Source organism: Hylaeus anthracinus, unplaced genomic scaffold (genome assembly GCF_026225885.1).
Source record: "Hylaeus anthracinus isolate JK02 unplaced genomic scaffold, UHH_iyHylAnth1.0_haploid 11985, whole genome shotgun sequence".
Lineage (NCBI taxonomy): Eukaryota > Metazoa > Arthropoda > Insecta > Hymenoptera > Colletidae > Hylaeus > Hylaeus anthracinus.
The window spans coordinates 5,482,617-5,495,895 of NW_026534333.1; the positions used below are offsets into that span (position 1 = coordinate 5,482,617).

The 13,279-nt window shown below is 43.7% G+C and overlaps 1 protein-coding gene across 1 annotated transcript; it reads left to right on the plus strand.

The window, feature by feature from the left end:
• On the plus strand, positions 1–12,683 carry LOC128886583 (uncharacterized). The gene is made up of 4 exons (XM_054141598.1): positions 1–175; positions 10,832–11,232; positions 11,684–11,869; positions 11,967–12,683. Exons 2-4 carry the CDS (start codon positions 10,891–10,893, stop codon positions 12,087–12,089), a joined length of 651 nt encoding a protein of 216 aa, XP_053997573.1. The 5' UTR covers positions 1–175; positions 10,832–10,890; the 3' UTR covers positions 12,090–12,683.
• The last annotated feature ends 596 nt before the right edge of the window (positions 12,684–13,279 follow it).

Below are 13,279 nucleotides of genomic sequence, written 5' to 3' on the forward strand. Positions count from 1 at the left end.
AGCACCGAGGAGTGAGGGATCGCGACTTCGGCGAACGTCGACCAGAGGGCGGTGGATTGCCAACAACATGGCCGTCTAACACAGACACCCCGTGCAAGTCTCCACGAAGGTGACCAGCCGAATTTCGAGGAAGCATTCAAGTTCCAACTACGAGACTGACGGACGCCCGATCCTCGTGAGTACCTGCACCCTTTTAACGTCGCCTCGACTGATAATTTCGCGAACGATACGCGTAAAACGAGTGGAAAGTCATCTCGAGTCGATCTGCGTGGTTTGTCCGGCGAAGGAAACGCACCCCGAACTCTCGCGTGTGTCTACGCCACCCTGTGCGCTGGTGTGCGTTGACATTGGCGATCAATAGAGCCGATGTCTGGCGATGGGCTCGATCCGATCCTCGTCTCGGAATCCTTGATCGATGGCGTAACTGATAATTGACGTCCACCGGAGCCGGGACACTTTCCGAATGAGGGAAACGATTGATCTCGTGCCGTCTGCAGGGGGTATTATCGGTGGAGCTCGGAGGGATGTGACAGATGTCGACGCAACATCGAGTCGTAGCTAGCGTTGGGTGCGTAAGGTGTAATTTTGAGGATGTTTGGAAATTTGAAATAACGAGAACGTGTCGGGTATCGAACACAACTTTGAGTCAGATAGCTTCGCTGAGTGCGTATAGCGTTTCTGTTGGGAGGAATATCGAACTGGGTTCATCTCGTAGTGAAATTCGTAGGGATTTTGTTAGGAATAATTAAAATAGCAATCGAGTTGGTTATGCTAAACAGGAAAGGGTTTACAGCTGTGGTCGTCGCTGAACTTGAATTTACCAAGTTGTGCGGAATACTTGATTAATAATTAGACACCCATGTGGCCACACGTGGATTTAAGCCAGTTATATTAATTAGTATACCAGATCTATCTCGAAAATTGAATTTACTATCGGAGGTGTAGGTTTATCTGCGCGGAGGAGATTAATTATGTAACGGTTGTGTGAAACGAACAATCACTACGAGTACTTAATATTCGTTATTTATAATATACTGAGTAAGATACTTGATTGTTGTTGCGTAGGTCTCACGATCTTGAGTTTTCGTTGGTCTTGGTGCTGGATTTAAATGCAATTGGGTGCCGTTGCTTAGGGCTTCGCTATAGGAGGCGTATAATCTTAGGAGAATCTGATTATGCGATGAACTGTGTTAGAGAGAGTTTGCGAGTTGTGCTATGTAAATATTAAGCTTCGAAGCAATCGCAGGAGTAGAGCTGATCAGCTTAGAACTGTTTGTGTTTATAAACTTTGAGCGTCCTCTGCGCGAAGCTAGATGTTCAAAGTTTTCACAATTTATACCGAATGTACTTGTATGTTACAGTAATGCAAAAGTATTTACACGTATCTTTACGATGCTTAAAAAATGATATCGTCATAGATGTTGAAGGGTCAAATATAAAGCTGCTAATTAAAACTGAAGTTATTGCATTATAAAAAAGATTGTTCGATAAACAATCTAATAAAACAAACAATTGATCGTGTCTTCGTTTTCGGTGACACGTGTAACTGTTTTTTGTCGTCACCAAAACCCTTTAACGGTCGATTAACCCCCTGCGTCCCCAACCCCTTCAGACTCCAGTAAACGTTTCTACGTTGTTGATTCCTTCTGCTGAGTCAACGAGAAAGAAAAAAGTATGACGACAATTTTTCTGTCATTTTCTGGCATTCTTTTGTCTCGATACCACTGCAGTTAATTCGATTTTCACCGAACCCTTCACGCCAGAAATGTTTATTTGAACCCCCATTTATAACTTCTAACTAATACTTTATCAAACGTTGGGTATCGATATACGATTTATGGAAATAGTCAAACATCGTGAATCTGGTTATTCGGGGCGCATATGTTCGTTTGAGCTTCGAAACGGGATTAATTTGGCTGTTAATTAGATGGTACTGTGCGTTCAATTAGTAGGACTAATCTAATTCCGTCTCGTGACCAATTTTGCTCCTACTATCGAGTTACTCGCGTTCAGACATCGAGTTTTATAGACGAAATAAATACTGCTATTCAACTATTGTGTTCGTAATTGAATCGATCGGAAATTGAGCTATGATTCTGTTTCGATTTATTTTAAGACCAAGGTATCGACAATTTTTCGAATTTCAACTTGAAATTATCGTACGTTTGTCTCGTCGACTCTGAAACTCCAAGTAAATACTGATCGATAGTCCTTATCAATTCCCAAGTAATCTGAGTCAATAACGAAGCGAACGGTGGACATTGTACGATTCAAAGATATACGTTTTGTGTGTTTGACGTCGCCGTTTGACATTTCATGCTATTGTCCATGGCTCGATTCGCGTCGGAACGAGCGTTGCCGAAGCTGCCGCGATTCCGCGATCGCTTTATTATCCCCAGTGCCAGTTGCATCTATCAACAGGTGTACAAAAGTGCGCACGCCGTCCAATGAGCGTTTCTTATAAATTACGACGTACAATTTTCCAGCGTTCTCGCATGACTCATCCGCATATCTAGCCGGTCGTTTATTCGCGCAACAAATTGTCGTAATTCCAGGGAAAGCGTCCACTATCTCTCTTGGAAATTTATTTCCCAACGCGAGACAAATGTATCAAACATTTACTTACCAGCAAACCTGGGACGACGTCTCATTGCAGTGCAGACTGTATCGTGTGGGTCTCGCGATTGAATGTGCTCGAGTCGATCGTCAAATTATTTCTTTAAAAATAAAGGATCCGTCGTTGTTTCGTTCAAAGGGACCCGACATAATATCGATTTACTCGAAAAAACCAGCGGTATCGCGTCGTTTCCGATAAACTCGTTTGCTGATAACGTCGTGGAAAAAGTGTTCCTACGTGTCAGCAGTTTAATCGAACGATTTCTGCCAGGCCTTTTACGCCGTGGCTAAAACCGACGAGAGGAAAAGGGAGTGGCTGGTATCCGACACGGGTCAGAACTTTGTTTGGCGGTTTAAGGTTACTCATCGACGCGAATCCGAGCCGAATACAGCCGAGATTGATGCTGAAGTCCCGAAGTTGCTCGTTCGAGAAAGCACTCTCGCGCCTGGGTCCTTTCGGGCAACGAAATTCGGCTTCTGAGATTCAACCCTATCGTTGCTATCGGTTGGATATCGAATGTCAGCGTTAAACATATCCTGTTGGCGACGTATATCGATGGCAACCTTGGAACTCGCCCTTGGAACGCTTGGATTCGTCCTTTATATTCATAAACTGCCTTTTCGATGATTTCTATGCAAATTAAACTTTTAACCCATAATAACGTATGAGACTCGTGGTACAGAATTTGAGTCGAAGATGAAAAACACGAGTCGGGCACGTCATATGAAAGGGTGCACAGAATTTTATACTTGATTATGGCACGCACGATCCTACAGTAAATCGTTGGTCGAAGGGTTAATAAAATTTTGATATCTTCCGTTTTCGTGCGACGTCCGTTTCGTACGGTCATTTTTCTTCGTTTCCAGGCATCAGCAGTCGTTCCATCCTAGACAGAAGGATTGCTTTCTGCACTCTCGCGTTTCTCCGACAGAAATTTCCACGGCCGAAGATTTGATGCCGCTTACCTACCATAAAAGTCGCTTTTACCGTTCACTCCAAGACGGTCGATCGTCTTTATCGTTCGTTCAGCGTCCCTCGTATTTATTACGATCACCCACGTGCCATTCCCCGTCCGTAGCTTCCTAAGAAAATCGCCACCATTTCTCAGCCATTTCTGACCTATCCCCGACTCGTTTTTACGCGCTTCGCGCTACGTTTGCGCGTAGCTGCTGGTGACATAAAGGAAGGAAGAGGGTGGACACCCTGCAGATGATCAAAGTTTTTATGATCACAATGTCGTGCGTAGAAGGAAGGAACAAGGTGTTGGGGAAGGGAAACATGATCATGGGGGGAAATACAGAAAGTAGAGGAGATAGGTAGTGGTGTTTCTTTGATTACAAGGTGATACGATTCGATTGTCGACGACGAGAATGTTTTGCGTTTAGGAAACAAGGACTGTCTTAATCCTCTTCTCCTACGGTTGGGTCAAAAGCAACCGACATATTAATTCCAGCATTAAGTTTTTGCGTTTTTAGGTGAGAAGCACCTTTTCGTCTCCTGAAAAAAAAAAAAACTAATGATCGAGAAGGTCGAAGCAATATTTTCAAAAAAATGCACTCTGCTGCACACACGCGCACGAGGATAGCAAAAAAGCTCCCGATAATTTGATGAAACGTCAACGATAGAAAGCCAGCCAGAATCGTATCGACAGTTCGATTTTTCGAGTGTCAAGATGGGTGCAGCATGTGGGCATTTGTTTTTTGCGTTTTAACGCAAAGTGAATTAAGCGCACTCAGCGCAACAGTCGATAAACATCGCGCGAAAATCTAACGAAATTCGCGGTAAATGTTCAACGTCACAAACCGAAAATATGTCCACGTCCGAACGATTTGTTTAAACAAACTCTGCGAGTACATTTGAAAACAAGCATTTGGCGAGAATTTTCGGGTGAAAATGTTTTCTGTTGACGAAACAGATCGAGATCATTCGAAAAATTCCTCTTTCTCGAATGAGACCCGTGTAAACTTGACGAGCTTTATTGTTCGCTGGTTGAATGAAATCCATTCTACCACGTGCGCAACTAGGGAATCCAGAAAATCCCTTTTCGGGACGTCGACAAATCCGTGTGAAACGGTGGCTTAAAAATTTCACACAAACGGAATGCAGCGTTAGTTACTAATAAAAATAAAAGTCTGATTTACAGAGTGTCCTGAATGTTCTCAGTGATATCTAGAGATACGCGACCCATGAACGACCCGAAATTTCTGGTATTTATCGCACCAGAAATCGATTGAATATCATAAAACGTGAATGTCCAAACGTTTCAACGGTCCTATATATTTACGTCTCGCTTGTTTGACTATCGTTAGGGTAGAACCAACCCTAGTACCCATTATCCGAACCAACGCGACGCTCGGGGATCGATGTAAATATCCAACGACAACCGCCAAAGTGATGTTCCCCGGTGAAATTGAATGGCCAAACGCAAGAACTGCGGTGTTGTCGAAAGTTTCCAGCAGATACGTTCGCGGAATTTGTTCCGCCCCATTCTTGACAGGGACGTCAAGGATATATTCGACAACGCCAAACTTTCGACCGAAGACGCGAGATTACCTCGTCACCTCAGGGTCAGCATTGCGGCTGATACAACCGCCATTGTTCGTCGAACTTCCACGAAAAGTCAGTCCAATGGCGGACGAAGTTCTTGCATGAAAGGGCATGATGCCGAAGCGTTTGTCGTCTTGGAGACAATGCAACCCCTCGAGTCACTGGTTTGACGTAGCTAAGGGAACTTTTCGAAGAAGAGGGTGGCCAAGAAGAGGGCGGGATGAAAAGAAACAGGAAAGACAAAGGAGGAAGGAATTGACAGTGAAGAATGTAGGTGCAGTGGGTATATTCGTGGTCCGCGATGAGAGGAACATTCTTTAATTAAGTGAAGAGACAGATTATCAGTGCATCCTTGTGTTTTTGTTGTATATGTATATCCAAAGTTAAAAGTCATAGATGAATGAGTGTTTTTATCGTGGATAGTTTACGTTGTTGGCCAGACGAGAATTTTTTGATAAACCTTAACGAGGTTGAAGGTGTTTGCTTAAAAATTTAGAGAAGCATAAAAGTCGACGATGCTCGTTCCGTTAATTAAGACCTCTCGAGTAAATCCCCCGGAGAACGAGGCAGGTCTGCGGGAAATATTATTCCTTCTAGAATTAGTGGAAATGCACACTCGTCTAATATAACTCGTAATGCTTAATAGAGTTTATGATTCCTCAGAATGAAACTCAAATTACAATTGAACTCGTTAACCTATTTTTTGGCGGACTCGAAAATATCAAACTTGATACGAGGAAATTACAATAAATCATGGAAACAAGTTTCTTCCATTCACAAAATTTAGTATACCGAAAGAAGATACCAGAACTGTACAACGTTTATATTATAATCTAATTAACATTTGCATTTCCTCTCTAGAAAGTAAGTAGATTAAAATCCGAAATAGAAGAGCATGTACAATGAAACTCGTAGCGAAACGTATGCATGATACAATTCTTGAAATATTTCACTTGCATACGCGTGCACATTCCGCACACGTTTAGCATTTTTCATACCGGCACACGCAATGAATGCATAATATTATAAATGCATGAACGATGTTATCACGATCTCCACGTGACACGGTAAACCAGATTCGCGCAGGTCGAAAACCAAAACATCCGCGTTCCCTGAATCCTGAAATCGTATCGTTAGCAAAGTAAAAAATTCATACCACGAGATACCTCGATTCTGGAATCTCGAAGCTGAAAGTACGCATTTCTGAAAGAAAGAAACCGAGTCGAAAATGTAAATTTTCAATTTCAAACCCATCAGAGAGTCGAGCAGTTCCAGGCCCACCGGGTAAAGGGAGGGATGATGGATAGGCGAGGGAGAGAAAATTTCCTTCTCGGCCTCGTTTGACGAGTCCAACCGAGACCGCGGTTGGTTGAAATGGAAACAGACGTTCGTGGTCAGACGATCGGACCAGAAGAGGGATAATCAGAGATCCGAATCCAAGGGTCCGTAATCAAGGAAGAAAAAGGAACTCGCGACGAGATAAAGATCCACGAGCGGGGGTGGGTGGCGAAAGGGTTAGAGGGAAACGGACGGATGGCAGGAACGGAAAGGTGAGGGAGGAGGACGTGGGGGTAAGAACGGAGAAACTAGGACGAAAGGTGCGAGCCCAGGATGACGGTGCACTAGCTGGGGCCACTGACATGAGACCGTCCACTTCTATCGAGGGGTGTACGGCCATTGAATCCGTTGGATTTTCACCACCCGCCCTCTAACCCACCCACTGCAACCTACTTTGCCACCTACTTCGTTCGTTCCCCCCTCGAGCAGCCCTGTCAAGTGGCCGTCTTATTTCGACAACCTCTATCCGACGAGGCTCTCGAAGCGAGCAACGATTTAAACTCGTCGCGAATCCTTGTTGCTCCTTCGATGCCTTCTGAAGGAATAGCGAAATAAGGGTATGATTTGCGTACTCCCCGAACTGGGCGTATCGCGTCGAATTACGACGAGTATAATAACGGTAAAATATTGGTATTTTTAGGTAGTTATTCTACTACCTTTTTCGCAACCGATAGATATTATTGCCGCTAGCTATAATTCCAGTGTTTACAGAATGGACGGAGAGTCGTAATTCGTGCAGAGAATTTCAGGAACAGGTAGCGGAATAGAATCGCGGCGGTTGCAAACGCGACGCAAAGTCTATAGTCGCGATCTCTTTTTCGCTCTGGCCCCCTTTTTTCTCTCCTTTTAACTGCTGCTTTTTCGAAGACATTCAGAAAATTTGCGCTCGCGCGTCCTTGCTCCACTTGAAGCACACGATACGGTGCTTCGTCGGATTGTAAACTTCCGAGGGACTCCGTCGTGGGATTAACGACTAAGGCTGCGCTCGGGCTTGTTTGCCCTTTTAATTCTTCGACAAATTCTGTGGAAGCGAAGGAAGAACTTGGAATGAAAATTTTAATTGCTTCCCTTGGGTGTTACCGATGAAAGTTGATACTAATTTTCCTGGTCGATGAATATTTCACACCTCGATGGTCTTTTGCACTATTTTGAAAGTACAACGTTATGTAAATATGGTAAAATAGCGGGTCAAGGCCATCGGATCGTGATGATTTGAAACGGCTGACTGAAATCGCCTCGTACTACTTCGCGTACCGTCTGTGGCACCCGACAGAGTCATACTACTCGATCAAGCGTACAGGATCGCCTTATTCTACCTGTCGGATCGTACATCTATTCTACCACCCTAACCCCGAACAAACAGTCCCCCATGGATAGGCATGTTCCGCTTGTCAGTTACTGTACGGCCCTATTCATGTCTGTCCACAGACTGTCATGTTCTACTTGTCCGTGAATGCGCCATTCCGTTCTACTTGCTTAGCCATGTACAATAGTTATTATGTGACAAAAAATAAATACTAACGTAAATAAATCGCCTAAAATGCACGAGTTTCGTGTATCAAAAGATTCGTCGTTCCCGTACGACGTAAATTCCTAAAAGAGCAACGATCAAGAAGCGAAACGCGAAACGAATTGCTTGAGCGGATAGATATGTAATTTCAGTGTTCCGTAAACTTTCCAACGAGGCAGATTTTAAAGGAAGACTCTTGCAACCGCCAGCAACAATTTCCGTAGCAAGTTGAAGGCTTGGTTTCGCTCCGCCCACGCGAAGTATTCTACCTAATTGCGCTATTGTCGATAACAGCAGCCGCTTCCTGTGTTTCTTCGTGCTCTCTTTCTATGATTGCATTCCCGTTCCATTAAAAAGGACGACGTGCGGTCGGGGCTACATTGTCAGTAGCGCTCGCTTAATCGAGCTTCCAAGGTAAAATATTTTTAACGTACCGAGGGAAGAATTTCAAGCAATCTTCTTTTCGTTCGCCATGGAAGAATGCAAGATACCCGTGTTAAACCTGCCACTTTGAATGACGCCTCCGCGCGAACGCGTTCTACGTTATTCTACGCAGTTCAGCGTGCATTTCGAGCAAACTGATGGAAAAAATTCTCATCTCTCGGGTCGACAAAGTGCGTTGAAAAATTCAGTAAGTATTTCATCCACGCCCGTGGCAGACAAAATTAGCTTCTTTACATTTTCAAATATTGTGATAAACGAAGTGGTTCCACCGTCTTTTGCGACGTCTGACAACATTTTTATTGAATTTAATCGAAACGAGATTGAGAACTTTTGAAGAGTAGAACACGCGACATACTTTGTTAAGATATCCGATAGCGAATAGCGAGAATTCTCGCGTACTTCCTGTATGGGATGTCTTTGGTTCACACCCTCTGACCTTTCATAAGCAATTATTCGCCCTGTCTGAAACATTGAAAGCTATACTGCTGACTATTCGAGAGAACGAACTGGTATGGCTCTTGACTTCTGTCTTGTTAACATCGAGCAATATCTTGCCGAGAAAATGGTTCCTCGAGGAACTCGTGTTTGTCCGTTGCACGAATTTTAATGTTGACGATAACTCAAACCAATAAAGACTCGCTAGGAGAGTATAGTATATAATAAAAACTGTTTGCGAATGTAACGTGGGTGAATCCTACTGGGCAATCTCCGTGTCGCGATAACGTAAGTGTAGTTAAAACTTCTCGAATCGTTCATTTCAACTTTAATTTAAATTTCGGTAGATTTTCCAAACATGACCCACATTTTCCTCTAAAAACGGTATCGACAGTTTCCACACTCATAGGATAAAATAGATTCGGGATGAAGCGATTAAAATCGAAAAACGAAATGTTTCCATTTTTCTCGTCAGAGATTGCTTTGTTTTTTATACAGTGCAACAGCCATTATTCAAACGAATGGAGAGATATGGTCGTTTGAATAGAGGATTTTTTTAACAATCGAACGTCATATACTTTCCACGGTCAAACACCGCGATTAATTTTAACCTAATTTACTTGCATCGTTTAAATCTCATAAGTTTATCCTGTGTAATCACCAATAAAGTTTGCCTGGACTTGCATTCTCCCCTCAGAAGAGACATCCGATTGCAAACGGTTAATTTTACATTTCGTGCTCATAGTCGACGTGTCCGGGGTATCGAAACTCTCCCTAGGATTCACGAGTAGATATCCGAAACAATTAAGACGTCAGGCGGATCGAGATAGGTCGCGTCTGAGCTCGCTTGGTATCGAGGGACGTCGCTCGATATCGATTGCCGACGATGAACACGGAGATTATGCCCAGACGCTAATTCCCGTTCGAGATCGACGAGTTCGCGAACGATCCTTCGTGTCGGCCAGCTCGGATCCTCCTAGAGGAGTCGGTGGCTTTAAAGTCAGCCGCAGCTGCACCAGGTCGACCGATAACGCGAAACTCGGCCACTGGGTCAACGACAGATGAAACTGGTGCACTTGCACCGGGGACACACCTCCTTTCCACGGGAACGAACTACTTTTCCCTCTTCTCGTCCACCCCCTAGGCTCTCCGCTCCATGTTTGTCTCTTCTATCGCTTCCTTTTCCAACGGATTTTCTAACCAATTACTTTTTCCGCTCCTTTTTTTTTCTGGTTCGCGTCGACGTCGAGTCATTCGTGCTCATAATACATTGTAATACACAGGGTGGTCCACGCAATGGAAACCACCTCCGCAACCCCGTAAATATCGATTCCGGCTGGAATTGGTTCAGACGAGTGCACGACCGACATGTTCGTATAATCCAAATTTTTGTTTGGCTTGTACTTTCCAAGATTTCTAGGTTGTCTTCGTAAAAGTTTTTAGCGGCGATTGATATTCTTCGTTCTTGGCGTTTGTTTCGATACTCTTACGTTGTATCGTTTAGATATTTTTCCGTTTCTCGCCGAAGACGACCCAAAAATTGAGGTCAAAGGAAACTGAGGTCGATTCGAAACGAATCGAACCACATTCAAAGAAGATAGATTGCTCTTTATTGCGAATTAGTTTTTGAATACCGAATTGCTCAAAGGGAACAATGGTTCGTCCAATGAATTGCCTATAGTTTATAACATGTCAAGGTCAACTTTCGGTTCTTAAACGGAAATCGATTTCTTTTGTGCGGATACTCGTCTCGTCTCTTGTGCTTATACTGTACAGGGTGGCCAATGAAATTAGAACTATTCTCCAAACTACCTTCGATTAACTGACTGGTCACCGTGGAAAAACAGCATTGTTTTCGCCGAGGACCGCGCATAGACGCGATACTTGGCGTGTACGAGTCGCGGTGGGAAAACAGTGTCCGATAATCCTCTGTGTTGCAGACGAGCGAGACAAAGAGAAGCCGATCAAACTGGCGCCGTTCAAGTTCCCGTTCTCGAAGATGTCGAAGTCGCGCAGCAGGGACGAGAAGGACAGAGAGAAAGACAAAGAGACCGCGGAGCAAACCGCGGATGGCGAAACGAGGGACACCATCGAGGAAAATGAGGAGGGAGACGGAAAGGAGGCCACGAAGGACGGGAACAATGGAAGAAACGTGAACGACGACGTGGAGGACAACGCGAGGGGGCCGTATGTTCAACTACCGGTGAACCAATCGCAATTGACCACCGAGCCAGGATCCAATTTAAGGTCACCAGTGTTTGCTTCCAACAGCTTGATGGTGAGGAGCGAGCCATCCATTCGAAGCTCTCCTCCTCCATCGTATCAACACGTTATCGAACAGGTGAATATCTGGGTTATCGTGGCGAAGCGAAGAAACAACTCGTTTCATGGATTTATCGAATCCTTCGAGACGAACCAGTCCGACGCTCGATCCTTTTACAGTAGCGATTTAATTATCTGGTTGATCGATGTTTTCAAACGTCTTCTAATGAAAATATTCAATTAATTATTCCAATGCATTTTTTTTAGTAGCAGTAAAGGTACTATTCACCTTCGATATGTAAATTCCTTCTGCTACAGTCGTGTCAATTTGATTGAACAAACAAATTTATCCAGGGATTATGGAAAGTCAATTATTCTATTCTGATTGTATCGTGGGAGACCTTGAGTGACCAATTTTTTTTTTTTTTTACTATACAATTATTTTATTCTAGTATAAGGCTAGAGAAATGTAATCGTAAAAACGAAACCTGAGTATTTAGAGTTTGTACCATGATCTCTTATCGTTTCAGAGACGTTTGGAGCACGTGGCCGAGGCGCAGGAGAATCAGAACGCGAGTCAAGCGTCCGGACAGGACGACAGGAGAAGAGCACCGAAGATACTTCATAAATCGAGCAAGCAATTTTACAGAGCGATGGCCAAACAGTGGGGCATCACTTGCAAAATGAGCGATCACTGCAGATGCTTGGATTGTCAGGTAAGCTCTCGAACGTTTATGAATGTAATTTTCGTTAGACTATATTTTCGTCGTTACAGTTGTCGAATATTTAATATAAAATTGTACCGCTTCGTAGAGCCGCTATTTCGACTGCGAGTACGAGACGAACGAGAACCAGAAAACTGACGGCGGTCTTGGCGCCGGGACGCCGATGTTCATATCCGAGGTGATACACGGTTCCGCCTGCGTGCTTCTATAAAACACCGGAAATAAGCACGCGACAACAACAGGATGGTCTTTGCGACTCGCAGATGCTTTCGCAAGGATGAGACGTTCACGTGATCACGCACAAATCCAGCTGACTGTTTCCCGATGGACCAGAATGAACACGATGACCTCTTAACCGCGGTCCTGATGCTTTGCAACGGAACGAACGGCCAGCTGATTCTTCCCGAATCATCGCAGAATGCTTAGAGCTAATTTCGTATATTCAGAGCATACGCAAAATATTTGTCGTGAATTTTGCACTTGGGGACGGTTTGGTCGATGTCTGAAGTCCAGACGAGCTCGTGACTATTTTGGTAGTAAAAGAAAGAATCTCCTGTTTTTATTACGAAAGATATCATTGATTAATTCGAATAATCGCTTAACAATTACTTAGACCAAAATTGGTTTGCAGCCCCCAAATTTAAATTCACGAAGAATCTGGGACTAAGAGAATTGTACGAATACCGAGATCAACGCACACGAAGGTGAGTCTCCGTTCGAACGATCCCAACAGCCGCTAATATCGAAACGACCGTCGATGAAATTTGTATAACGACGTTCGATGGCCACCGTCTCGATGTAACAATCAATTTTAGGAGGTTTTAGAAGCCCAAAGGACAGGTTTTAACCTGTCAATTGCATTTTATTAGTCGTATTCTCAACCTCGTGATAGATTTGTGCAATCCGAGCATCGTTGGCGCTTAGATTGCGCAAAATTTGTTGCTCCTTCGAACCAAATATCGAGAGTCTATTATCAGTTGAGTGTTAACAGAACCATGTTGTCCATAGACGAAATAATTTCCCCAGACATTGATTAACGAAGTTGAATGTTTCATTGGTATTACTTTTTTTGTAATGGTTTCTGATGCCAAAGAATGCAATTTTCAATCGGTGCGAAGTTTCTTCTCGTATCTGGGGAAATTACGAAAACTAAAGAGTAGCATAAGTGTTAGAGGTGTTGTAACACAGTGTATAAATAATCGGCATAATCATCTCGAAATCTCGATACTCTTGTAAATGACTACTTTTTAATCTGTTGGGTCGACTTCTCTCGAAGCTTCTACCCCGAGGAATTACGTCGCATATTTATTGTCTGAAGAAGAATACTATAATTATTTGATAAACATTCACATTTTCTTTTTCACACATTAAATGACACTTTGTAAGGAACACTCCCACTGC